The sequence below is a fragment of the Lepidochelys olivacea genome (assembly GCF_965140295.1).
Source record: "Lepidochelys olivacea isolate rLepOli2 genome assembly, chromosome: 9".
Taxonomy (NCBI): domain Eukaryota; kingdom Metazoa; phylum Chordata; order Testudines; family Cheloniidae; genus Lepidochelys; species Lepidochelys olivacea.
In genome coordinates, this window is record NC_140419.1 from 31998097 (window position 1) to 32023873 (window position 25777).

Consider the following 25777-nt stretch of genomic DNA (forward strand, 5'->3'; position numbering starts at 1 on the left):
GGATAAGTAAAAGCAAGGTGTTTGATGGATTTGTGTGCACAAGGGTGAAGGGGGAGTAAAAGTGGTTGAAGAAGTTGTAAAATCTAGTAGATGTGGTGTTCTTTCTGTGGAGTACGCTAAGTACAAGAGCATAGGAAACTCCTGTTCCTTACAGGGCAAAGGCAGACTATGAGTGTGTGTGTTATGGACTTACTGGGAAATGGCTCAAAGACGACAGAGTTAACACTTCATGGGCTTGTACCTTAACTCTGTGTTTCCTAGTTTTCACTAGTTTGACTTTTGCTGAACTCAACGCTCTGGAAAGACACGAGCTATAGACAGATATCCTGACCTCTGAGTTAACTAAGATTTTTTCCCATTTAATTGCCCAGTGTTTTTAACAGCATGAGAAATATTGTTAGAAGAAGTTAGCAGTCATTTAGGCAGCTGTAATTACCAAACAGGTGTGTAGTTAATGACAGATTAATTACCTGTGGACCCATAATGATAATTATACCTAACTCTTAGATACGCTATCACTAGATCTCAAGAAGGAAAACATTTTTCCCTTTATAGTGATGGGGAAACTGAGGCATAGAAAGGCAAAGTGACTTGGCCAAAGTCACCCAAGCAAGCCAGTGACAAAACAAATAGTGCGCCCAGGTTTTCTGAGTCACAGTCCACTGTTCTCCCCATTGCTATGTGATTCCAAAGTGTTGTCTCTCTCTTACTGCGGCACACTTTCTTGCAATGGAATGGGAATAATGGTCATGCTTTGAAATGTTTGGAGTGTGTGGTTGCTAACAAAGCCAGTGAGAGAAATCTCAGATACGGTCTGATTCCCAAGAACTTTATAATGTTATTAAATGACAGCTACAATAACTTTAAGCATGTGAGGAAAGATCCCACCAACCCCTACTATTCCCTGAAACACAGAACTAGAGCCCAGCAAATCTGCAGATTCCTGCTTTGTATCTGTGGATATTTGCATACATCCTGGTCTACCAGCAACTTACCCCCATATTCTTTTCCCAGTGTCCCCCACCTGAACTCCCACCCAACCCCATTTATCTCTCCCCTCATGATGCAGCCCCAAGCCCCTCTCAACCCATTCCTCCCACTCCTCCACCCCCAAAAATGCTCCCCTCCCCGTTAGCAAGCATTCACGTCTTTTTAAATGAAAAAAAAAATTACATTCCCCCAAAATTTAAAAAAAAATCCAACAGACATTTTAACATTTGACACGTTCTGTCTCTTACCACATTTCCCAGAGGTCTGCCCATTTTGGGACTCAAACTGACGCTGGCAAGTTAGTAAAGTTCAAAGGCTTACTGCTTAACCCCTTGAGTAATCTATCTGCTGTGAAAGTTTTAAGGTAACAGACCCTGTTGGCTTCTCTGTCTGCACATACTCAGTGTAATCCATCTGGTACATGGGCCTTAAGACTTCTGGACAGCATGCTTAAAAAGAACCAAACTCTTTGGCTACTAACATTGAAATCTGACTCCCCACAAAGGGCTAGTGGATGCCATATACTTTGTTGGCATAACACTCAAGTGTTTGAGACCTGATGTGATGATCTCAGCCCTGGTTTGATCTCTGTAAGAGGGAAAAATTCAAATATTTGTGCCATTTTTGCTAATTTATGATGGCATTCCATGCACAGTCAAACTTACTGTTTTAGTTCTTCTTTGAAGAGTTCTAAATTGCTCTTTTTCTTTTCTTTCTCCCCCTTCTTCAAAGGCTAAAATAAAGGATACATCAGCCAATATTTCAGAACACCACACAATGAATGGTTTGTCAAAGAAACGTTTGTGACACCTGTATTTTAGATCATTTCCAATCCATAATGTCTTTGGTCTACAGGTTTCCTAATGACTGAATCACAGACAAAAAAATCCTCCTTTAAAAACATTAAGGCTGAGCCCTCTGAACACAGAGTCAGGAAATACAAAAGTTAAAGTTGAATGTAAACCTTAACTCTGTTTTCATGCTTATACATTACGATGCAACCTTTAATTGTGTTCTCATGCTCAAACATTCTCTTTACTACTTAAGATAGAATTACAAGATGTTAAATGTCTTTGTCAGTCTTAACACTTATTTTAATCACAAAAGTTGACTACATCCTTAGTGACAAAGGGCAAGTCTTCACTACAGTGCTACATCGGCAGTAACATTTTTACAGCAACGTGACAGTGAAGGACTCAGGGGGAGGAGTAAGATGCACTCAAGAAGCGCAACTAAGTAGCTCTTTTGTGTAATTGAAAATCTTTGCACACTGTGAAATATCTTCTATGTTGTCCATTAATATCCGACTCTACTATCTAAATCCATAAATTGTTTTATGTTTGGAGTGAGTTTGCATTAATATCACTTGTTACTACTAATATCACTAGCACACAATGTTATAGATGCTTCACACATATCTAAAGATTGTAGAAAGAATTCTATTTAGGAAACATGATTAAGTAGTTAAAGACCATCATAATGAATTGACACAGAAACAGCATTAAGTCTGCAGGTTAAACCTTAACTTTCACATATTCTGACTTGAGTGTTCAGTATTGCACAGTCTTAATGTGCCCCTAACAGTATTTGTATTTTTTTCCAGTTTTTTTTTTTAAAAGCAAAACAAAATCAAACTAACAATGTATATGCAAACTGACAGAAGAGAGAAAAATGAAAGAGAAAGTAAGTGCTTCATCTTAGAAGACTTGCAAGTCAAGCAGGCTATTGGTCATAACTCAAAGAGCTGAAGGATTTTGCTTAAGCTTCAAAAAAAATCACCTTAAGACAGAGACCAAGCATGGAAACTATAGATCAGTCCAAAAGATAAAAGTTTCTTAAAGTTACACGCATCTGAAAACGGATGGTTAAAATGAAAACTGTTTTGAAACCTTCAGAATAGCTGGTGGTACCAACCATATATATCTTCAATAGTGACTGGGAACATTCTTTTAACATTCACCAAATACTAATTCATGATGAAGTTATCTTGATTAAAAAGAATAGTTGAGCATGTACAATATTTCTTCTGAACGAATTCAAGACAGAGCACCATTTTTAGAGAGCCATGGATACCAGTCTGCATACAGGACTAGTAGACCTTCACATTCTAATCTCTACAATGATTTACTATATGGTTTGGCAAATCACTTAATATCCATGTCTTGGTTCCTCTGATATGAAAAATGGGGATAAAACCACTCTAAGTAGTTAATGTGTATAAGTGCTTTGAAGAGGGATTAAACAGGTAGTAAATATTTTGAAAAGAATAACTTACAGGCTTTTTGGTTTCTATCATTAGAAGGGATGGAGGCTTCTCATTAGAGGATGGCTGATTTGGCGGATTTTTTTGATCTGCAAATCGTGCTGAAGGTTTGTAGATTTTACCTCGTTTTTCATCTGTTTCATGTTCATCTGGATTTAAAAAAGGAACTCAGTTAACAGTTACTGCATAATAATGACCCAAAGAATCAGGTTTTTTGTATTTATTTCTGAAATTCTGTCTCCAACACAGAATCTAAAAAATTAGTTAGTTATTTATAAATCAAAATGAAATGCTGTAATAGTATCACACTCTGCAATTTAAATGTAATACTCAGGAAAAGCATGTGTAAAGTGTAGTTGGTTTAAAAAAAAAAGAAAAAAAAAAGAACACTTTCCTCTAAATATAAAAAAAGTGATAATTTATACAAACATCTCCGAAAAGCATAATGAAAAATTCTGGCAAGCAACATACTGCATTAAACACAAAATAAAATCCAAACCTAACCTTTTTCTTTGTAATTAATCAGACGTTGTGGGGGATAAAATATTCAAGTCTTACCTTTAGACGCGTTAACAATTCCTCCTCTTACAAATGTTTTCACTTTATTACCATCACTTCCTTCAAAGGCAGCAAGGAATTCTTCATAAATTTCTGCAGCTGCCTTCTCATCCTCCTACACACCAAATGTTAAATTTGTTTACTATTTTTACAAACAGCATCCATGAGACATCTAACCTTAAGTAGCCATACAGCTTTCCTTTTTATTTTCTAGAGGTCATGATACTTGTCCTAATTCAGCGTAAGGTTCAGTTTCAGACAAGACAATATTTCAGAGCAGGAATGTGGAAAGAATTAACAACACAAGAACTAGAGACAAACAGTTTTGTATAGTCAAATATGATTACTCATTTAATAAATGTAGAGTTGATTTTTTTTTAATGATTTATAATTTCAGAGGTAAAAAGAAGATGGCAAACACAAAAACACGACGAAGACCTTAGATTCTGCGCTAGTCTGTGTGTTGCAAAAAAATATTTAGTGTATACTATGAGAGTCAAATTGTGTGTCTGGATGAAGTTAATAATGGGCTCAGTTTTAAATGGTGTGTTTCACAAATGACAAATTAATAAAAATAAGTGAGATAGCAAATTAAATTAAACACCATTGCATTGCCTTACATTAGGATTTTCAAAGGAGTCTTGGGAGGGTAGGAAGCTAGATCCCACTGAAAATTCAGAGAAAGTTGAGAACTTAACTTGTTTAGGCTCTTTGAAAACCCCCAACTTTAATTAGCTGAGTTGACATCACACAAGCTAAAGCAAGAAGTTATAATATATTGAAACATGTTAAAGGCCTTTACTAAAATTCCAAATTTCAAGATGTTCTTAAGCCATTTTACATCTGATATGTGCATTTCTGCACCAAACCATATTTAACATAAATTTACTATGTTCCCAAGATAAAAATCTCTAGTTTGAAAATAAAATCTATTTTGTAGAATAAAACATTTTCAGCACTGAAATATCTAAACAGAACAGTGCCACTGATTCTCTTGGTAGAAATTAAAATAAAATAATATACAACATAAAACCACACAACAGAAAAGTCACCTGAGGCGATAGCAGGTCAAAGGGAGGGACTGATTTTACAGTCCAGTGACTGTTGTGACATTCAGTCTGTCATAACCCAAAGCTTTCAGGAAAGCCACAGAATCTGAGCTCTCATTTAGACTTAACCTGGCTTTTTTCCCATTTCAAAGGCAGACCTCTGTGCGCCCCAATACAATTGGCAGCAAATGTTTTAAAAATTACCACATGAAATAAATTAGTACAGTTACAGTATTATTTATTTAAATTTTTAAAAAGTTAAGTTACAACTAATTCTCTGAAACAGAATTTCTATTTTCACTGCCAGTTCTTTGTTTGGATAAGTAAATGGCAAGATAATTTCATATATAAAAGAAGAAAAAAAAACCTTGTCTATTTACCATTACCTTCTTTTTTAACTCCTCTTGTTCCTTCTTACTTAAAGTCCTCTTGGCAGCACTCATTTTGCCAATACTGAATGCTTTAAGTTTGTTTTCCAAAAGAGGCTACAAAAGGAACAGAAAACAAAATGTTTAGAGAAGTAATTTTTAAATGCATTTCATCATTTGAATCTAACATCCAAAGTAACATTTTACCTGAAAGGACTCACCCAATCTGCTGATTTAGTTACTTGGAAAAAAACTGAAGTCCTCCTCGACTTGTCTCTCAGGACAGGTAGTTTTCCAACAGCAACACAATTTTGAAATATTTTGATAATTTAAAGCTATTCCGCAATAGCTTATGGAGGAAGCATTTAACGTCCAACCTTAGATGAGCTAGATTGGTGGTCTTGTGGTATGTTCTGCGCTAACCTGTGGGAAACCTAACAAAGTCTGTGAGCCCAGTACATGTGTCAGCAGAAGCTGACACTGCTGAAGATGCCTAGTTGCTTAAACCTGGAGAACAATATGCTCCATAACTCAGAGGCAACCCCTGCAGTCATTTAAGAAATAAGGACAGGCACTGAAAAGAGCTGCAGCTAATTAAATTCTCCTGGCCAGAAGAATATTTTGTGATCCTAGCCAGTTGTGATGGAGGATTTTAATAGAAATAAAATTAAAGGAGTATTGAAGAATTTCAATATATGTTTTTGCTGTGGGATGATACAGAGGAAAGTTATATTCTTGAGCCTTTTCAGCCCCAGGGCAATTAAAACCTTCATTCCCCGATATCGCATTCTCCTTGACTCTCCCAATTTCATCTCTCCCCCATAAGACTATCAAAGAAGGAAGATCACATAGCAAAATTACACCTGCATACTGAAATAGTAATAACTCATCATCTGCAGGATTCTCCTGCTTCGCTGACTGAAGATAGATAGTAAGGCATTGAGAAGGAGGACAACTTCTCCAAGAAATGGGCAGTGGGGAGGTTTGGCAAGGGAAGAAGAGACAAGGCAGCAAACTTATTTTGAAATTCCAATAGTCAAAAGACAGTAGAAATTAATCTCAATTTTTAAATAATTTAACTTATTTGTTATTGAAACTATGAATCAATATGGGAATAAGGAAAACATCCCCAGTAGTCACCAGAACATCTCTACATATAGTATGACACTTCACCCCCTCCAAAATATTTTTGAAGCCCTACCACAGCTATCAACTCATTTATACACAATGATGCTAACGACTGCTATCTCAGCAACACATAACCTCTTTAAATAACAGGTCCCACACTTTGTGAGAAGTTAAAGTGAGTAAGCTGAACAACTTAGTCATGATACCAAAGAGATTTCAAAATCAGCTGCAAAAAAAATAAATGTTAGCTTTGGAAAAACTTCGGTCTGGAATGGAATTTCTATCAGAAATGTCAATGCCTTAGTCATTTAACACCACTTCTAATAGAAGTTTCCTACTCAAAGCCATTTTTACACAACATGAAAATAGCACTGTAGGAAGCTATTGCTTGAAATAACTTGAGCTACAATACTTGCCTGGTGTCCATACATGCACCGCCCTAGATGTGTGACAAGAACAGAGTCCAACAATTGGAACGAGAGAATAAGAAGGCCAAAGGCTCACTGCTCTTGAACACTGAGAAGTTTGGCCTGGGGAGTGAAGTAGCTCACTCATCTTAAAGCAGTTTTGTGCCCTTATGATTCCCAGGAAAACTTTCCAAATGTGAACGAATACAGTCTTGTCAGCAGACTTGGAAAAAATAATTCCCCAAGCAGCATGAAATTAACAAGGTTCTAGACTGTTTCACTGCTGGAATACAAAATCCTGTAAGCAGCTACAAAATTGACAAGAATTATATACTGCTTAGAAAAACTATAAAAAGAGCCAGGTACTTGAAAATTTTTGGGGAATACCCCCCATCCAAAAAAAAAGAGGTTGCCAGGAAGAGGAGAGTAATTGAGACAGAAGGAGGGAGGAGAAAGCTTCCATTTAAATAGTCAGGTTGGAGCATGGAGGGAAGAGAAATGTCCCCATTTACAAATGCCTTGCTAACTAGAGGCTGATACAAAGGATGGAAAGCCCAAGCAAGATCCAGGATCAATGCTCTGTTAGCACCTTCTTCCTTCCTAGAGGCTTGGGGTGGATAAAGGATTTCTCACCACGGCACTGTCTTCAGAGCTTGCTGATGCACCCCTCATCTTTTTTGTGGGCATATGGCTAGCAAGCTTATTAACAAGTTTTCCCATTTCTGCTGGGGAGCAAGTGTTCAGCAAAGGCAAAACTGAGCTGGTGAAGTCTACAGTGATTTCTCCCCTGTGAGGGAAGGAAGCCACAAGTATTGGCTTGTGACCATACCTGGTACACCATCCTGCATACAAAACTAGACTGAAACTGTGAATGTAAAGTGTTCCATTATCAGCTTCAAAATTGCTTGTAAATCATCAACATTGTAGGTGTTTTTTGTTTTTTTTTTTTACTTTTGTTAAGCTATGCACTGATTCAGCTTTGAAGTGCAGTGGTAGTCTAAAAAGCAACCATAAGTAGGATCGGGGGCTCCACAGGCTTACTGTCTCAACTTTCAGAGCAAACCACAAAAAAAAAATTTTTAAATAAAGGAAAAGGATATTTTTGTAACTACCGGGCCTGTAAATTCAACCTGAAATTGAACTCAAACTAGGTCTTTCTAACTCGTACAAAGGCTCTGCACCAGGATTGAGGGAGGGAGGCCACCTCAAAGACTAACGCCATGCTTGTTGTAATGAAGCTGCTTACATCCTGTCATTAAACAATAATGCTGGTGATTTATATGCAATTTTGCAGCTGATAACAGAACACCTAACATACACAGACTGAAATTTTGAAAAAATCCTGTGCGCAAACTAAGCTTGGTGCTGTGTTTCAGAGCTCTATTTCCCAGGCACCTGAGAAAGAATTCTTTGCAGTAACTCAGAGCCCTCCCCATCCAGTGTACCCAACCCTGGCCATTGAATATATTGGCTGATCATTTGTGTGTTGGCTCAGAAGCTGGTGTACCTATCAATTTACCAGCTATATAACGGTGATAAATAAGAAATCATCAGAAGAAGGCAAAAAAAATTTTTTTAAAGCAAGAACAAGTAACCTAACCAGTCGATTTTGTAGAAATCTGCTCTACTAGGCATTCTAAAAAGCAGAGGTTTAAATTAGAAAACAATAGTTCACACACCAGATCACTTAAAAGATCACTTAATTTAGCAGGCAAGGAGCTACACTTTGTCTAACACTGAAGAAATTGTTCAACTATATATACTCTCTTTACAACTAGTTTATTCAAACATCTATTGCCGTTGCAAAGAATATTATATACAGCTCTTCTAATATTGGTATTTATTATGAAGGAAAGGATCTTGTTCTAGTATTCTACCCCTTTCTGGCAAGAAAGAGGTGAGGGGAAGACAAATTCTCTAGTACCATCATTAAGCAATTATTGTTTTCAAAGTTATTTAAGAATATTCTGAAGTGCTAAAATGAGGAGTGTCATATCTCGGAAACGTGCAAATGGATTACGCTAAAAACCCAAGAGGCAGACACACATGCATGAGACTCGAAAGCAAGGTTAAAATAATTCTGTGAATCATTTACTAATGAATATTGATAGTTTATATTATTACCTAGCAGTGGGGGCTGACTGTGGCAAAATAGGTGAAGTATTCTTTGCAATCTAATAGCTATATTCTTTAGGACTTACGTGACTATCAGCAGATCCAGTTGTTTGTACCGCATCTGGCAGTCTGACCTGCAAATGATGGGGAAAAAAGTCACTTAGGAATATACTAGCAGCATTTACTGATAAGCAAAAGACATTGGCCCTTTCAGATGCAGCTGATGGGCTTCCATTCTCATTTCCACCAGTATCCTGGCATGCATCTTTACCCTCATATATTTAAGATTTTTTTTTAAATATTTGAGCAACACAACTGGTATACTCAATGTGGGTTGATATAGAAAAAAGGCTCTTGCCCTTATCCATGAACATCTCAATTCAGCTCTCTGGATTTCACAAACTCATCACTTCCACCAGGATTCAGGAAGGGAGGGAGGCCATCTTAAACACTAATTCCAGGCCTGTTGCATTGATCCTGCTTAGACACTGTCAACATGAAGTGCCTTCAAAGATAATGTTATTTGCTTCATTACATTTGTCTTAAGCTATAAAATTAGTTACTAAATTTGATTTGTTGATCTTATACTTCTGGGGGAATTCTGCGTGAAAATGTAAAAATTCTGCACACAATATTTTAAAATTCTACAAAATTCTACATATTTTATCTGTCAAAATAACGCAACATAATCATGCCAGTTTCAATTATTTTGGTAATTTATTTAGAATACAGTACAATGGCTAGAGAATGGGAGTGGGGTGCACTGGAGGAAATCCCCAAACTCCCTTTGTCTAATAGTAATATTGCTAGGTTTGACCCTTTATTTCTATTTATTAGTCAACAAATATATGCAGCCATATGCTAAGTGTTACATCATAGGCAATTGAAGAGCAAGTGAGGGCTGGGAAATCACACTCACTATTTATGCTGGCTATTGACCATCTCCAAAAAGGACAGCACCGAACAGGTAATGGAGCACATTTTGAAAGGAATTTTTTTCAGTCCAAAAATTTAGACCAGTTCTAATCACTAAATCACCATATGCATTTGTCCTTCACACAACTCTGGCAATGTAAAGGAGCCTTAAAACTTTTACACCTGTTTTATACTCCTGGGGGAATTCACAGAGACAATGGGAACAATTCACTAAGCAGGAAGGCTGCTACATTCTGCTCTGCCCCACACCTATCTCCTCAGAAACACCCCAAAGCCACACCTCTCCATGCCGAGTGTGCCACAATAGTGAGCAAGAGAGACAGAACGTCTCTCTTTCTTGCAAGTCTGCAGAGCTCCCACCCTCCACCAAGTCCCAGCAGTGATTTACATCTCTAACAGCTGCTCCAGGCACCCAAACCAACAGGCCTGCAATGCCAGGGAGGGTGACCACTCTTGCGGGCTTCCCTTTGCTTCCCTGGCAAAAGTCCCCCCCCCCCCCCAGAAATATGCAGGGGATACGAATTCTGTGCATGCAGAATTCCCCCAGGAGTAATATTAGTACAAGTTATTACTACGTTGTGATTAACCAGATCTGGATGGAATTAATCTTAACCTCTCCAACCCAATGAAGTTAACCCCTACTAGTGACACACATAGTAGCTGACATCAAATTTTATTTTAAATTAAACTTTAAATGTATTTCATGTAATTGATATTAGCTTGATGAATAAATTTTGTTAAAAAGTAAAGATCATGTTGCTTTTCTCTGAATAGTAAATTTAGTATTTTTAAAAGATATGCTTGTTTCTACTTCTTTCTTGCTATCTTTTCTAATATTAGCCTTTAACCTCATAGCTGGTAGACGTTAGTAACCTTTATTTTGCAGAGAATGTTTTCACTTGAACACTGAGGGGTCTGTATGTATATAGGACAGCTATATCCGCAAAAGAGAAGGATATCAATTACCAAATAAGACAGAAAGAAAACTGTAATGCATTTGAAAACATCTCTAACACCATAAACATGGTAAAACTAAGTATACAAGAGGTAATCCTCTTATTATAGTAATCCACAAGCCTGCAGCTGCTAGAACTACAATTTTCCAAAAAAGAAACGAGGATTAAAGCAACCATTTTGCACCCAGAAGTACAATACTTGTAGGGAATTTATACAGGAGCCTAAGGACATCTAGACCAAATCTTAAGTTTGTTTCCTACTATATTCCAATAAGTAAATTAAGCTGTTTTATTAAGCATAATATAGGAGATTGAGAAATTACCCTTTGGAGGGCTGTATCTGTTCATTAGTACATAACTTATTCAACAACAGTGGGGATATGTATAATGTGAAATTTCATCTATGTTACCTAAGGGATATAGGACAGCATATTGGATAAAAATCTTTGGTGAATGTGGAACATCCCAGATTGGACACAGCATTTGAAACTCACGTACAGAATGCATAAAAGCACAACGTTCTCTATTTTATCCCACCAGTGCGCCATTCCAGAAATTTTGGGGGAAGGAGGGAGAGAAGAAAAGGGTCAATCTCAACATCAATTCAATCTGTGCTGTCCGAGAACAAACAAGAGTATTAATTTTTCCGATGGTTTTTTATGCTGTAGAACTAGAATGAGACCAACAAGATAGATTACACTGATCTCCAAAAATCCAACAGGTAGCAATAATTTTTAATCATTGCCAACTAGGGACAAATTCAAGCAAGTAATCCAAGAGTTAGAAAAGTCATGGCCTGGATTCATACCCTGCAAACTACTATTTAAAGCTGTTCAGGCAGTGCATAGAAACTCCTTCAGATCTATAGGCTGCTCTAATGTGCAAGGCAAGCATAGATAAGCCCAAAGAGTCCAGGAGCTGTAAAACTGGTTCCCAAATGGCACCCTCCCACAACCTGCTCTGACAAGTAGACCTCAGTGCAGAAGAAAATATGGCTCCACATAGCCTAGTATTGGGAAACCAGAAATTGATAGGAAAGGACAAAAACATGCATCCATTCTACTTGCTCAAGGTTTTGCAACACATTATAATCTATTGGCATTCTTGTGATTATTTTACAATTTTATCATTGACGTTTTGGAAGGAGATTTGGTTTGTGGCATTTTAAGTTGTGGGGAGTATTTTTTTAATTTTTCAAAAAAGTTTATCTTTAGACAAACATTCTAATACTTTCGCATGAAATTAATCACTTAATTCACCTATCCAATCATTTTATGGCTATATTCAATTCAGAAGTATGAAATCACATAGCAAAATGGCTCACTTGAAGAATTTGCAAACTTAGTGAAAAATATCTTGCTGTCTGAGAGTTAAACCTCAGAAAGATTATTTAAGGATTGTAATGTAGAGTTGCAATTTACAGCTCTACTTTTAGACATTAGCTTGATTTACTTCTCCCTTCCCACCACTTCACTCCTTTTTATGAATAAGTATATTGAAGTATAACAGAATGCATATTCAATTAAAGTATAAAGTCTGTGTGATATGATCATTAGGTGACAAAATGTTTTTAACCAAGCTATATTGTTTAAATACAGATTCCTTGGGCCTCTGTTTAAACAGAAGCCATATCCAGACATACTATTATAATATATTCCTGGGAGAATTCTGCACCACTGCACAGGCACAGAATTCATAGATTCATAGATATTTAGGCCAGAAGGGACCATTATGATCATCTAGTCTGACCTCCTGCACAATGCAGGCCACAGAATTTCACCCACCACTCCTAAAAAAAACCTCACACCTATATCTGTGCTATTGAAGTCCTCAAATTGTAGTTTGAAGACCTCAAGGAGCAGAGAATCCTCCAGCAAGTGACCCGTGCCCCATGCTACAGAGGAAGGCGAAAAACCTCCAGGGCCTTCCAATCTGCCCTGGAGGAAAATTCCTTCCCGACCCCAAATATGGCGATCAGCTAAACCCTGAGCATATGGGCAAGATTCATCAGCCAGATACTACAGAAAATTCTTTCCCGGTAACTTGGATCTTACCCCATCTAAAAACCCATCACAGGCCATTGGTCCTATTTACCATGAATATTTAATTACCAAAACCATGTTATCCCATCATACCATCTCCTCCATAAACTTATCGAGTTTAATCTTAAAGCCAGATAGATCTTTTGCCCCCACTACTTCCCTCGGAAGGCTATTCCAAAACTTCACTCCTCTGATGGTTAGAAACCTTCGTCTAATTTCTAATCTAAATTTCCTAGTGGCCAGTTTATATCCATTTGTTCTTGTGTCCACATTGGTACTGAGTTTAAATAATTCCTCTCCCTCTCTGGTATTTATCCCTCTGATATATTTATAGAGAGCAATCATATCTCCCCTCAACCTTCTTTTAGTTAGGCTAAACAAGCCAAGCTCCCTGAGTCTCCTTTCATAAGACAAGTTTTCCATTCCTCGGATCATCCTAGTAGCCCTTCTCTGTACCTGTTCCAGTTTGAATTCATCCTTCTTAAACATGGGAGACCAGAACTGCACACAGTATTCCAGGTGAGGTCTCACCAGTGCCTTATATAACGGTACTAAAACCTCCTTATCCCTACTGGAAATACCTCTCCTGATGCATCCCAAGACGACATTAGCTTTTTTCACAGCCATATCACATTGGCAGCTCATAGTCATCCTATGATCAACCAATACTCCAAGGTCCTTTTCCTCCTCCGTTACTTCTAGTTGATGCGTCCCTAGCTTATAACTAAAATTCTTGTTATTAATCCCTAAATGCATGACCTTACACTTCTCACTATTAAATTTCATCTTATTCCTATTACTCCAGTTTACAAGGTCATCCAGATCCTCCTGTAGGGTATCCCTGTCCTTCTCTAAATTAGCAATACCTCCCAGCTTTGTATCATCTGCAAACTTTATTAGCACACTCCCACTTTTTGTGCCGAGGTCAGTAATAAAAAGATTAAATAACATTGGTCCCAAAACTGATCCTTGAGGAACTCCACTGGTAACCTCCCTCCAACTTGACAGTTCACCTTTCAGTAGGACCCGTTGTAGTCTCCCCTTTAACCAATTCCCTATCCACCTTTCAATTTTCCTATTGATGCCCATCTTATCCAATTTAACTAATAATTCCCCATGTGGCACAGTATCAAACGCCTTACTAAAATCTAAGTAAATTAGATCCACTGCGTTTCCTTTATCTAAAAAATCTGTTACTCTCTCAAAGAAGGAGATCAGGTTGGTTTGGCACGATCTACCTTTTGTAAAACCATGTTGTATTTTGTCCCATTTACCATTGACTTCAATGTCCTTAACTACCTTCTCCTTCAAAATTTTTTCCAAGACCTTGCATACTACAGATGTCAAACTAACAGGCCTATAATTACTTGGATCACTTTTTTTCCCCTTTCTTAAAAATAGGAACTATGTTAGCAATTCTCCAATCATACGGTACAACCCCTGAGTTTACAGATTCATTAAAAATTCTTGCTAATGGGCTTGCAATTTCTTGTGCCAATTCTTTTAATATTCTTGGATGAAGATTATCTGGGCCCCCCGATTTAGTCCCATTAAGCTGTTTGAGTTTCGCTTCTACCTCAGATATGGTGATGTCTACCTCCATATCCTCATTCCCATTTATCATGCTACCATTATCCCTAAGATCCTCTTTAGTCTTATTAAAGACTGAGGCAAAGTATTTGTTTAGATATTGGGCCATGCCTAGATTATCCCTGACCTCCACTCCATCCTCAGTTTTTAGCGGTCCCACTTCTTCTTTCTTTGTTTTCTTCCTATTTATATGACTATAGAACCTTTTACTATTGGTTTTAATTCCCTTTGCAAGGTCCAACTCTACTTGACTTTTAGCCTGTCTCACTTTATCCCTACATATTCTGACCTCAATAAGGTAGCTTTCCTTACTGATCCCTCCCTTCTTCCACTCCCTATATGCTTTCTGCTTTTTCTTAATTACCTCTCTAAGATGCTTGCTCATCCAGCTTGGTCTACAACTCCTGCCTATGAATTTTTTCCCCTTTCTTGGGATGCAGGCTTCCGATAGCTTCTGCAGCTTTAATTTAAAATAATCCCAGGCCTCCTCTACCTTTAAACCCATAAATTCTTCAGTCCAATCCACTTCCCTAACTAATTTCCTTAATTTTTGAAAGTCAGCCCTTTTGAAATCAAAAACCCTAGTTGCAGATTTATTTTTGTTAATCCTTCCATTCAGTTTGAACTGAATCATTAGCTCATGATCACTTGAGCCAAGATTATCCCCTACAACCATTTCCTCTATGAGGTCCTCATTACTCACCAAGACCAAATCTAAAATGGCATCCCCTCTAGTCGGTTCAGCAACTACTTGTTCATGTGCCATGCAGAATTTTTTTTTCCCCCTGTAGAAAATACATTCTGCCGGAAAGGTGTTGCAGTTACTCCTTTCACCCACCATGGGCCACTATGGCACCAGAACAGAGAGCAGCTGCTCTCCGGTGGGAGAAGCCCCAGCTAGGAATAGGGAAGAGAAAGAAGCTGCTTTCTGCACAGCGCCTGCCAGTGGGGCCAGGTTAGGAGGCATGGGATATGGGGTGATGGACAGCACGGGGCACATGGCGGGGGTCACAGACAGATTCAGAAAGGCTATGCGGGGGGAGACTGGGGCAGAGGCTGAGTGGGGGTGCAGGGCCACATGGGGACAGGGAGAGGAGTGTGCAGGCACAAATGAAGGGAAGAGGTGGCTGAGTGGGGGTGGAGGGCCACATAGGAGTTGGGGGTAGCTGAGTGGGGGCACAGGGACACATGGGAACGGGGGAAGGTCTTCAGGGACATATAGGGGAAGGGGTGGCTGAGTGGGGTGCATAGCCACATAGGGATGGGAGAAGGGGATGCAGGGACACATGAGGATGGGGCAGATGTGTCTGATTGAATGAGAGGGTTGGGGTCATCCAGGGTCTACATGGTGGAGGCTCCCTAACAATCCCTCTCTGCCCAAAAAAACCCTGTTCCATACTTCTCCCACCCACACCCAACCACCTCTTAAGTCCATACCCAGGCTCCATCCCAGCAATTACTTCCCTCTCCCTCAGCTCCTCCATTACCCCTGACTCCCCCAAGTCTTTGCACAGCTTCTGAGGGATGCAGGAAACCTGTACTGTTACAGGCATACTTGCTGACAGGTATTTTGAAAAAAAATTACCAAATTAATTGAAATTGGCATGATTATAGTGTGTTATTTTGACAAATAAAATATGCAGAATTTTGCAGAATCTTAAATATTGTGCACAAAAATTTTAATTTTTTGGCACAAAATTCCCCCAGGAGTATAGACTATTAGCTATGTTCTTCCCAGAACATAGAGCCAGGAAGTTATCTGATTCAACCTGTAGTAACATTGAGAAGATGAGCCTGAAAATCCAAGATAAAGTTTACCTTCAAGCTACAGACGAAGTGGCACCTTTTCCATAAACACACTTTATAAACCTCAACCTACCTCTCTCATTCAATAAATACTATCTATAAAAAATCAAATATTAATGTTTATAGTGAACTATAACCTGCCTAGTAATTACTTTTGTTATTAAAAACTGGCAAACTCAATTCAAACTGATACAAACTAATTTTACCCCATTAACAAAATGAAGATGACTCAGTCCATGCAGTTTTACACTGGTGCTTATGTAATATCTATATTTACTTGGCTTTTATTGTCACTCAACATATCATACTGAAAATCAGAATGATAATTCAGTGCTTTACAGAAAGGCAAAAGGCAATTTGCAGAGTTATCTTTTTAGACAAGTAACAGAATTAGAATCCCCTACTCACCTTTCACTGAAATTCTAGTTATCTAAAAAAGACTGTGAAGAAAGGTTTGCTAGTATGTGCAACAGATAGGCCTTGCCAAAGACAGATGGTTTTTGGCAACAAGTTCTTAAGCTTTGCTAGCTTTTAGTTCATGGCTGAACAAAACAATGTCTCTTTTTAAGTGATCCTTATGTAAAAGCAATTATACTTAAAGATATCCAATTTATTATTAAATAAATTAAATAAACTAATGCATACATGACAAAACATGAAGACCAGTACATATACATATGGTCTCATCATAAATAGGGTACTTAGTTTAGAAGAGGTTCCTTATTAAACCTTTCTTAACAGTGGCTGAAAAAGTTCAATTTTCCCTTCTCAACGAGTAAGATCCTTAATTTTAGATGATTATTGTTAATCGAAAACATTTTTAGAGAGATGCCACAGAATAGAAAAAAGTGCAAATTACATTAAATACATATGTTCCAGAAATCTCCACTACTACAGGAGGATCCTCTGTAACTTATGGCTGTTTCATACAACATTTATGTTTAAATTGAAATTAAAAGTAAAATGTAGAGATAACTAAAAATTTGGTAATTCTTTAAATTTCCTCAATACACCTCTACCCCGATATAACGCTGTCCTCGGGAGCCAAAAAAATCTTACCACGTTATAGGTGAAACTGCATTTTATCGAACATACTTTGATCCACCGGAGCGTGCAGCCCCACCCCCCACCCCCAGAGCGCTGCTTTACCATGTTATATCCAAATTTGTGTTCTATCAGGTCACGTTATATGGAGGTAGAGGTGTCTTAGCTACTGAGCATTAACAGACTTCTTTGTTGTAAGAAATTTGTCTTTTAAACATGTCATATTAAGAAAATGTTATTCCTCATCAATCCAGATTGGAACAATGCAGGCACCAGTAGTCTAAGAAATACTTTGCTACGATTATGGCCAGTTTCCAATTGACCAAGATATTAGCACTTACATCTGCAAGCACTGTGTAGCTTTAAGGAAACCACCTCCATTTTTAACACCACCAAATCCATTTAAGATAAATGTTGGACAGAGCTTCAAGAACTGAACTAAATAAAGGGCTGGTCTACACTAGAAAATAAGCGCTAGGTCGATGGAAGAATTCTTCTGATGACTTAGCTATCACCTCTTGGGGAGGTGGATTACCATCACCAATGGGAGAACTCCAAGTTTCATGTGGAGACAAGTCCAAAGCCACAAAAGCCAAGGATACAATGCCCACAAGGAGATACAAAGTGCCGCCAGGCTTCAAAAATTGAAAACAATAACTGTGTCACCTCCCATCCTCCATACAATTCTATCTTCACATTCCTCACTTCACCTGCACCAACAGGTCTTACTTTCACTACTGAGGTAACACAAGGCACAGCTCAAGCATAGTGGTGGTAGTAACACCAGTTCACTGGCGCAACTGGGAATATAGGTGTAAATTAAAAAGCCACACTTCTTTTCTGAAAACACTTTTTCCTCCTTTCCAACTACCAACTTCAAACCTTTTTTCCATATCCCATTATGATGTGTTACACTAGTGCCTAAGGGCCCCAATCTACAACCAGAGACACACTGTTCTAGGCCCTACACAAATGTAATAAAAAAAGACAGTCCCTGCCTCGGAGTGACAAGCTAGGTGTATGACAAGACAGGAGTGGATGAAAGACAAATGGCAGGGATGATTTGGTTACCACACATTAAAATGAGCATATTTTGAAAAATAATAAGAGCACAGCAAAGCCTGAAACACCCGCCCTTCTCACTTGTTATGGGAAAACATGGAAGGCTTACACATAATTTGAAATTCTCCACCTTTTAAAGAAAATAATTTTCTAACCTTGATGTTTTGAAAATAACCTTCCAAACATGAACTGATGCAGTGTCGTCTTCCTGGGTCTACTGAAAATTCCAGTGCCTGGGCTGCTGGCCACAGCTGTCTTAAGCAGCGGAATTAAATTAACAAAACCCTTGTAAGTTCCTTACTAGAGGCACTGGAAAACTCTGAGCATCAGCAGAGGCAGGTACAGAGGCATATGATCCAGCATATTAAGCGTAACACTTAGGCTATGTCTACATAAGAAGTACATTACCAGTACAGGAACACCAATATACTATACAAGAAAACCATTCCTAGCATGGACACACCTATACTGGCAAAGCTGCATTTTATATCAGTATAGTAACACTCTCATGCTTCCATGAGAGAAGCAAGCTGTACCAGTAAAAGTGAAGTTTTGCTAGTATAACTGCATCTACACTAGGAGCTTCTGTCAGCACAGCTATGTCAGTCAGCGATCACACCCGACTGACACAGCTGTGCTGACAGAAGCTTGTAGTATAGACATAGCCACTGTTGTAAAGTTATAGTGAATAATACTGTACACTATTTTTTGAGAGGTTTCAGAGTAGCAGCTGTGTTAGTCTGAGAGAGAGTGTGTGACAGGGTAGATTTGATTTAAATCACTAGTCAGGAAGCCTCGATTTAATCATGGATTTCTACAGAAAAGTGCATTCTTGTTGTTTGTTATAACCTTAATACATATTCTTCACAACTCAGAGATAGATGTAGATTTCATTTTTAGAAGGTACACACTATACATTTTTAAGTGATTTATTCTGAAAACTTTTCAGATTAGTTTTACAGCTGTATCAGAAAATAAATGATTGTTTGGTTATTTTATTTACCAAAGGTAACTGAAGCAGATATTTATGAAGTCTTTGGGAGGTGAACTATCTCCAATTCAACAGGTTAATCATTAATATTTGGAGGATTTTCTTGCCATGCTATATTAGGAGAACATCACCAGACAGATATTTAAATTGTTTTAGTCAACTAAAACAACAATGTTATGTATTCTGGATTCTTTTCTTCAACAGCAAACATATAATATTTTAACAAAACAAGCATTTGAATTTAGTTAAACATTCAAGTTTTTTAAAATCAGGTTTGTTTTTGATAAAGTTGTTTTTAACTAAAATAGTTAAATGAAATATTTTAAAAAAAATCGACTGTCAGCCAGGTCAACATGAGAAACTTAAAATATTTACTTCTGCAACTAACTCAGTAGTCTTCACCTTCATTTTCCTGTTTGTTCATAATCTGGAAAAGAAAAACAAGCTTTTCTCCTTTTTCAGATCCCAAACGATTTCTCAACTTGGAATGAATTAGTCCAAAGGAAGAAAATATTCTTTCTACACCGGCAGAAATTACTGCTGTTGAAAGTGAGATCATCATGTCAACAGTCTCTGAATCCAAGTGCTTAAGTGACTTCCACCAGTTCACTGATGTGACTTTCTTTAAAACATTATCAGCAAACAGATATTTCTTGAATGGTTCCTATTCCCAAACTAGGTCTCTTTTACGGCCTGCTGCCATTGTAAGTTTTCCCTTCTAGTGAGAGAATGGTATGGTAGACCTCAAATCAATGAAAGCTATACTTAGGGTGACCAGACAGCAAGAGTGAAAAAACAGGACAGGGGCAGGGAAATAGGAGCCTATATAAGAAAAAAGCACCACGTATCAGGACTGTCCCTATACAATCGGGACATCTGGTCACCCTAGCTACACTCAGAAAGACCTCAAGACTTCTGGAATATACTGCTCAAACAGTTTCACTTTTGTTTCTACTGCCTGTCCCGCCCTTCTCACGTTTATCTCCAGATTTCTTCCCCTTGTCCAGATCTATTCCGCCCCCAACAATCTTCTGTTCATTGAACTTTCTGAAACTTTGCACTTTTAGAGAGGTAAAGGATTGACTTTGTGTACACAAATTTGCACAGGGACAATAGGGTTGCAGTGTGTTATTTCTCACCTTTATATATTATGTATTTTAAAACATTTTTGCTGTTAACAAAATGTGTTGTGTCTGGAAACATTAATCCACAGTTTGAGAACTGCAAAACTAAGCATCCCTAACGGTATAGCTAGAAAGATTAGCCTAATAATCTACACAGAAGCCCCTGGAACCCCATAAAATTGGGTCCCTAATCCATGAACTATTGGAACTCATTTACAAAACTTTTCTTAAACATTATATGAATATAGAATCATAGAATATCAGGGTTGGAAGGGACCTCAGGAGGTCATCTAGTCCAACGCCCTGCTCAAAACAGGACCAATCCACAATTTTTGCCCCAGATCCCTAAATGGCCCCCTCAAGGATTGAACTCACAACCCAGGGTTTAGCAGGCCATTGCTCAAACCACTGAGTTATCCCCTCCCAATATAATGTCTCATACTATAGAATTAGACATTATAATCCCTATTCCATGATGAGATATCTTTGAGCTATAATGTATCTTAATTAAAACTATCTTTAGATAGGTTCTTTCCTCAAAAAGCATTTTATCAAAAAAATCTGATTTAAATAAAAAAAATCCAATGTTTTTATTTATTTATTTTTTTTAATCATTGATTTTTATCCACCCTGGTATGTGATCACATTTGTAAATTTCCTAAAGGATTAAACATACAAGACAGAAGATGTTAAAAAAAAAAAAAAAAAAAAAAAACCTACCAAACAGAGGGGGTGCCATATTCCACCAACATATCCAACAGCAATGTGCTGGGAAAGAAACCAACCCTAAATACCAGGAAGGGTGATGGAATTTCTGCTAAGGTGCTGCTTGACAGGCTGTTTTGGACTCCAGCTTTTGTATCACATTACACTTATAGAAGTCTAATAAATGTGACACTCTAACCTCCTAAAGTTGTTCCCGGCTGCTGCAAAGGGGAAGAGTTTGCACTACTCTACCATTACAGCAGGATCTATTTTTCAAGTACAGTAACTCCTCACTGAACATTGTAGTTATGTTCTTAAAAAATGCGACTTTAAGAGAAACAATGTTAAGCTAATCCAATTTCCCCATAAGAATTAATGTAAATAGGAGGGGTTAGGTTCCAGAGAAATTTTTTTTGCCAGACAAAAGATTTTAAAAATATACATACACGCAGAGTATAAGTTTTAAACAAACAATTTAATACTGTACACAGCAGTGATGATTGTGAAGGTTGGTTGAGGGAGTGAAGTCAGAGGGGTGGGATATTTCCCAGGGAATGCCTTATTGCTAAATGATGAACTAGCAGTTGGCTGAGTCTTCAAGGGGTAAACTCGTTGTTAATGTAGCCTCACACTCTAGAAGGCAGCAGAAATGGAGGGAGGGGAGACAGCATGGCAGACGGAGACAGAGGCTTTGGCTACACTTGCACATTTTACCACAATAAAGCCTCCCAGAGCGCTCTACCCTACTCCCCGTCCACACTGGCAAGGCACGTAGAGCGCTCTGACTCCCTGGCTGGAGTGCTCCTGGTACTCCACCTCCCCGAGAGGATTAACAGCTGTTGCACATTGGCTGAGACGCTCCAGCGTAAAAGGGGGGAGTAATGTTATTACGTACTGATTGACCTCCGGAAACTCCCCATAATCCTTTTAACTGAAGTGTCCTCTATTGTTTTGTTGTGAACTCTGGACACGGAAGTGACATTTCAAAGCTCCGATTTGGGGGCTGCTTGTCAAAAAAACAAACACAGCTACTGTTTGCTTTGAATGAGTGAGAGGCAGGCAGGGGGGCTCCTTGGATTGCCGACTGCTAATGTTTGCTTGAAGAGCAGGGGGGAAAGGGAGTTTGGGGTCCATTTTGGGGAGTGGCTGCTTATCTTGTGTATGAGAAAAAAAGAAACAGCTGAAGTTTGCTTTCAGTGAGTGAGACAGAGGAGGGGGAGGGAGAGGGGTCTGTACTTACAAGACAGCGTGCTGACACACTCTCAGCACCCCAAAAACCCACTCTCTCTCCAGCAACTGTCAGTGTGGACAGACTGCAGCGCTTCCCCTACTGAGCTGTACGAAGGCGGATTTAACTCACAGTGCTGTACATCTGTAAGTGTAGCCAAGGCCATAGACACACATCCTGTGTGTGTGTGAGACAGAGAGATGCGCATTTCCCCTTTAAGTATGCTGACCCACTCTTAAGTACACTGCCTTGTTAAGTTAATCAGCAAGCTGAGACCACAGGGGCTGCCAGGAAGCTCCCTCCATCCTGAGCCCTGTTGTGTGTCCCCCTACTCTATGGAGATGGGATAAGCAAAGTGCAGGCGGACACCCTGACATTAGCCCCCGCTTCTTCTTCCCTGCCCACCCCCTCCACCCCCCCCAGCAAGCAGGAGGCTTAGGGAGCAGCTCCAAGGCAGAGGGCAGGAGCAGCACGTGGCAGTAGGGGGAAGGACAGCTGAACTACAGGCAACTGATAGCCTGCTAGGCAGCTGCTGCACAGGGAACTTAGGGGAGCGGGGAGCTGATGGGGGGCTTCCGACCCACCCTGGTTCCAAGCCCCCACCAGCTAGCTGCAAAGGGCTGCTCTTCCTGCAAGCAGTGGACAAAGCAGGTGGTTGCCAAACAACGTTATAAGGGAGCATTGCACAACTTTAAACGAGCGTGTTCCTAACTGATCAGCAATGTAACAATGAAACAATGTTAACCGGGACAACTTTAAGTGAGGAGTTACTGTACTACTCTTCCATGAATAACTCTAGTCCCTGCTTCTGCTGCTGCTCACAGCTTACCAAGTACCCCAAAGGAAACTGTCATTGCTTGTCATTTTTCTCATGGTTTAGTGTCTTTCCCTCTTCCACAGTGTCTGAGGCCATGTCTACATGAAAAAGTTAGGTTGATCCAATTACATCACCCAGAGGCATAAAAAAAATCTAACCTCCTGCAAAGATAGGGTTACCTACCATCTCTCAAGGAGATGAATTAACTACAATAGGAGAACCCCTCCTGTCACTCTAGTGCATGTCTCCACTGAAGTGATACTGCACCTTTGCCACTGTAGCAATTTAAGTGTAGACACAGCCTGAGGGCATGGCTATACTTGCAGATGTAGAGCACTTTGAGTTAAACCAGCCTTCAGGAAGCACAATAGGGAAAGCGCTGCAGTCTGTCCACACTGACAGCTTCAAGCGCACTGGCATGGTCACATTTGCGGCTTGCAGCGGCATTGGGAGCGGTGCATTGTGGGCAGCTATCCCAGCATGCAAGTGGCTGCAACGTGCTTTTCAAATGGGGGGGGGGTGGAGTGTGACAGGGAATGTGTTGTTTGTATGTGGGGGGCTGGGAGCACGTCAGCATGCCACCTTGTAAGTTCAGACAGCAGCAGACCCCTCCACCCCCCTCTCTCACACACAGCATTCCACACTAATGGCTTGCTTTGTCTCGGAGCAGATAAGCAGCCTGCTGTCAGAAACAGAGCTTTCAAAGGGCATATCCGCATTCCTACAGCGATTCAAAAACAATGACAAGAGTGGCCACTTGACTTAAGGGAATTATGGGACATTTCCGGAGGCTGATCAGAGCGCAGTAATGCAACACCTCGTTGCAGGGGTGCAGCAAACGTTATTCCACTTGCTGAGGTGGAGTACCAGCAACGCGGTGGCCGCAGAGTCAGAGCGCTCTACATGCCTTCCCAGTGTGGATGGGTAATGAGCTAGTGCGCCCGGGGCTCCTTTATTGCGCTGTAACTCGCAAGTGTAGCCAAGCCCTTAGTCTGCAAAAGGCTGTGTTTATCAATTGTGTTAGATTAAGTTAAGAGAACTTTTCAAATGTGTTACATTAACACTCATTAAGATATAGAGTAACAAGTCTGAAGGTGCTATCCAGTTGTGCTGTAGCCTAGAATAGGCCTTTTCAATCATAATAAGCTAACTTGATTGAAAAATACCCTTTTTTCGCCGCGAACGGAGGGCCTGCTGTTTTCCCCCCTCTCCACTTGCATCCAAACAATTTTGTTCAAACTTTCAAAAAATAATTCAATGTAAAGCAGCGTCTAAACACTGAAAATGTTTGCCCTAAGTGTTAAAAAGATATAAACACCTGAAACAGAAGTTTAGAACTGAAATATTTTTACCACCTAAATTACAGAGGTGACTATCAATTCCACTATAAAAAGGTCAAAATTTAAAAAAAAAAGTTCTATTCAATTACATCACTTAAAGACAGATATCTAAATATTGATACATTTTATAAGTGCTTGTACACAAATACTAGAAGTGTAAATACAAAGATGGATGAACTTGAATGCCTGATATTAAATGCAGATATTGATATAATAGGTATCATAGAAACCTGGTGGAATGATAATAACCAATGGGACATGGTAATACCAGCATATAAAATAAACGGGAATGGCAAAATAGCTCGCACTGTTGGGGGAGGACATTATATGTAAAAGAAAGTATAGAGTCAAATATAGCAAAAATCTGGAATTAATCAAACTACCATAGAATCTCTAAAAAGAGAAGGAGTACTTGTGGCGCCTTAGAGACTAACCAATTTATTTGAGCATAAGCTTTCGTGAGCTACAGCTCACTTCATCGGATGCATAAAGTGCATGATGAAGTGAGCTATAGCTCACGAAAGCTTATGCTCCAATAAATTGGTTAGTCTCTAAGGTGCCACAAGTACTCCTTTTCTTTTTGCGAATACAGACTAACACGGCTGCTACTCTGAAACCACAGAATCTCTATGGATAGAAATTCAGTGCTTGAATAATAAGAGTGCAGCAATAAGAACATACTACCAACCACCTGACTGAGATGGTGACAGTGACTGTGAAATGCTCAGAAAGAGGAGAGAGGCCACACATAGAGACCTGCAAATCTGCAGATATCTGCGGACCATTTTTGCAGATAGTGAATCAGATACAGATACAACCATGCATGGCTCTACTCACTGGTAGTACCTGGCCCGTGGTACCTGGCTTGCACAACCTGGGGGATGCAGTGCTCTTGGGGTCGGTGGCCAGCAGCCAGTCCAGCCGCTTCCTGTCCCGCAGCTTGGGCCTGTTGGGCAGCATCAGCGTCCCCACCATGGCCTGGCCCGGCAGCACTGGCTGCACTCCCAGTCCTGGGCCTGGCAGCTCCTGGGCAGCAGTGGCTGCCCCTAGCCAAAGGGATTGGAGCGAACAGGGACCCGGCACCCCACCCTACTGTGATGCAACCTGCACGGCTGCTGCCGTGTGCCATTGCTCACAAGCTCCCAGGAGCAGCACACAATGCGATGCCCATTCCCCATTCTGCGCCATCCCTTCTTCTCGAGACCCCACCCCCATGCTGCTCCTTACCCCCAGTCCCCACCCTGGCGCTGCCTCTTCC

General features: G+C 39.5%; 1 protein-coding gene across 6 annotated transcripts in view; it reads right to left on the bottom strand.

Moving 5' to 3' along the window:
* The window catches only part of U2SURP (U2 snRNP associated SURP domain containing), a 74296-nt gene that overhangs the window by 39639 nt on the left and 8880 nt on the right, over positions 1-25777 (bottom strand). For 3 of the 6 annotated variants that reach the window (XM_084638594.1, XM_084638597.1, XM_084638596.1), the window contains exons 2-6: positions 8965-9012; positions 5247-5345; positions 3812-3926; positions 3266-3402; positions 1656-1723 (exon numbers count right to left, since the gene is read on the bottom strand). In XM_084638594.1, the coding sequence (XP_084494720.1) occupies positions 1656-1723; positions 3266-3402; positions 3812-3926; positions 5247-5345; positions 8965-9012 (467 nt within the window). Of the gene's footprint in view, positions 1-1655; positions 1724-3265; positions 3403-3811; positions 3927-5240; positions 5346-8964; positions 9013-25777 lie in introns of all 6 variants that reach the window. The other 3 variants (XM_084638592.1, XM_084638595.1, XM_084638593.1) reach the window with 1 other exon arrangement.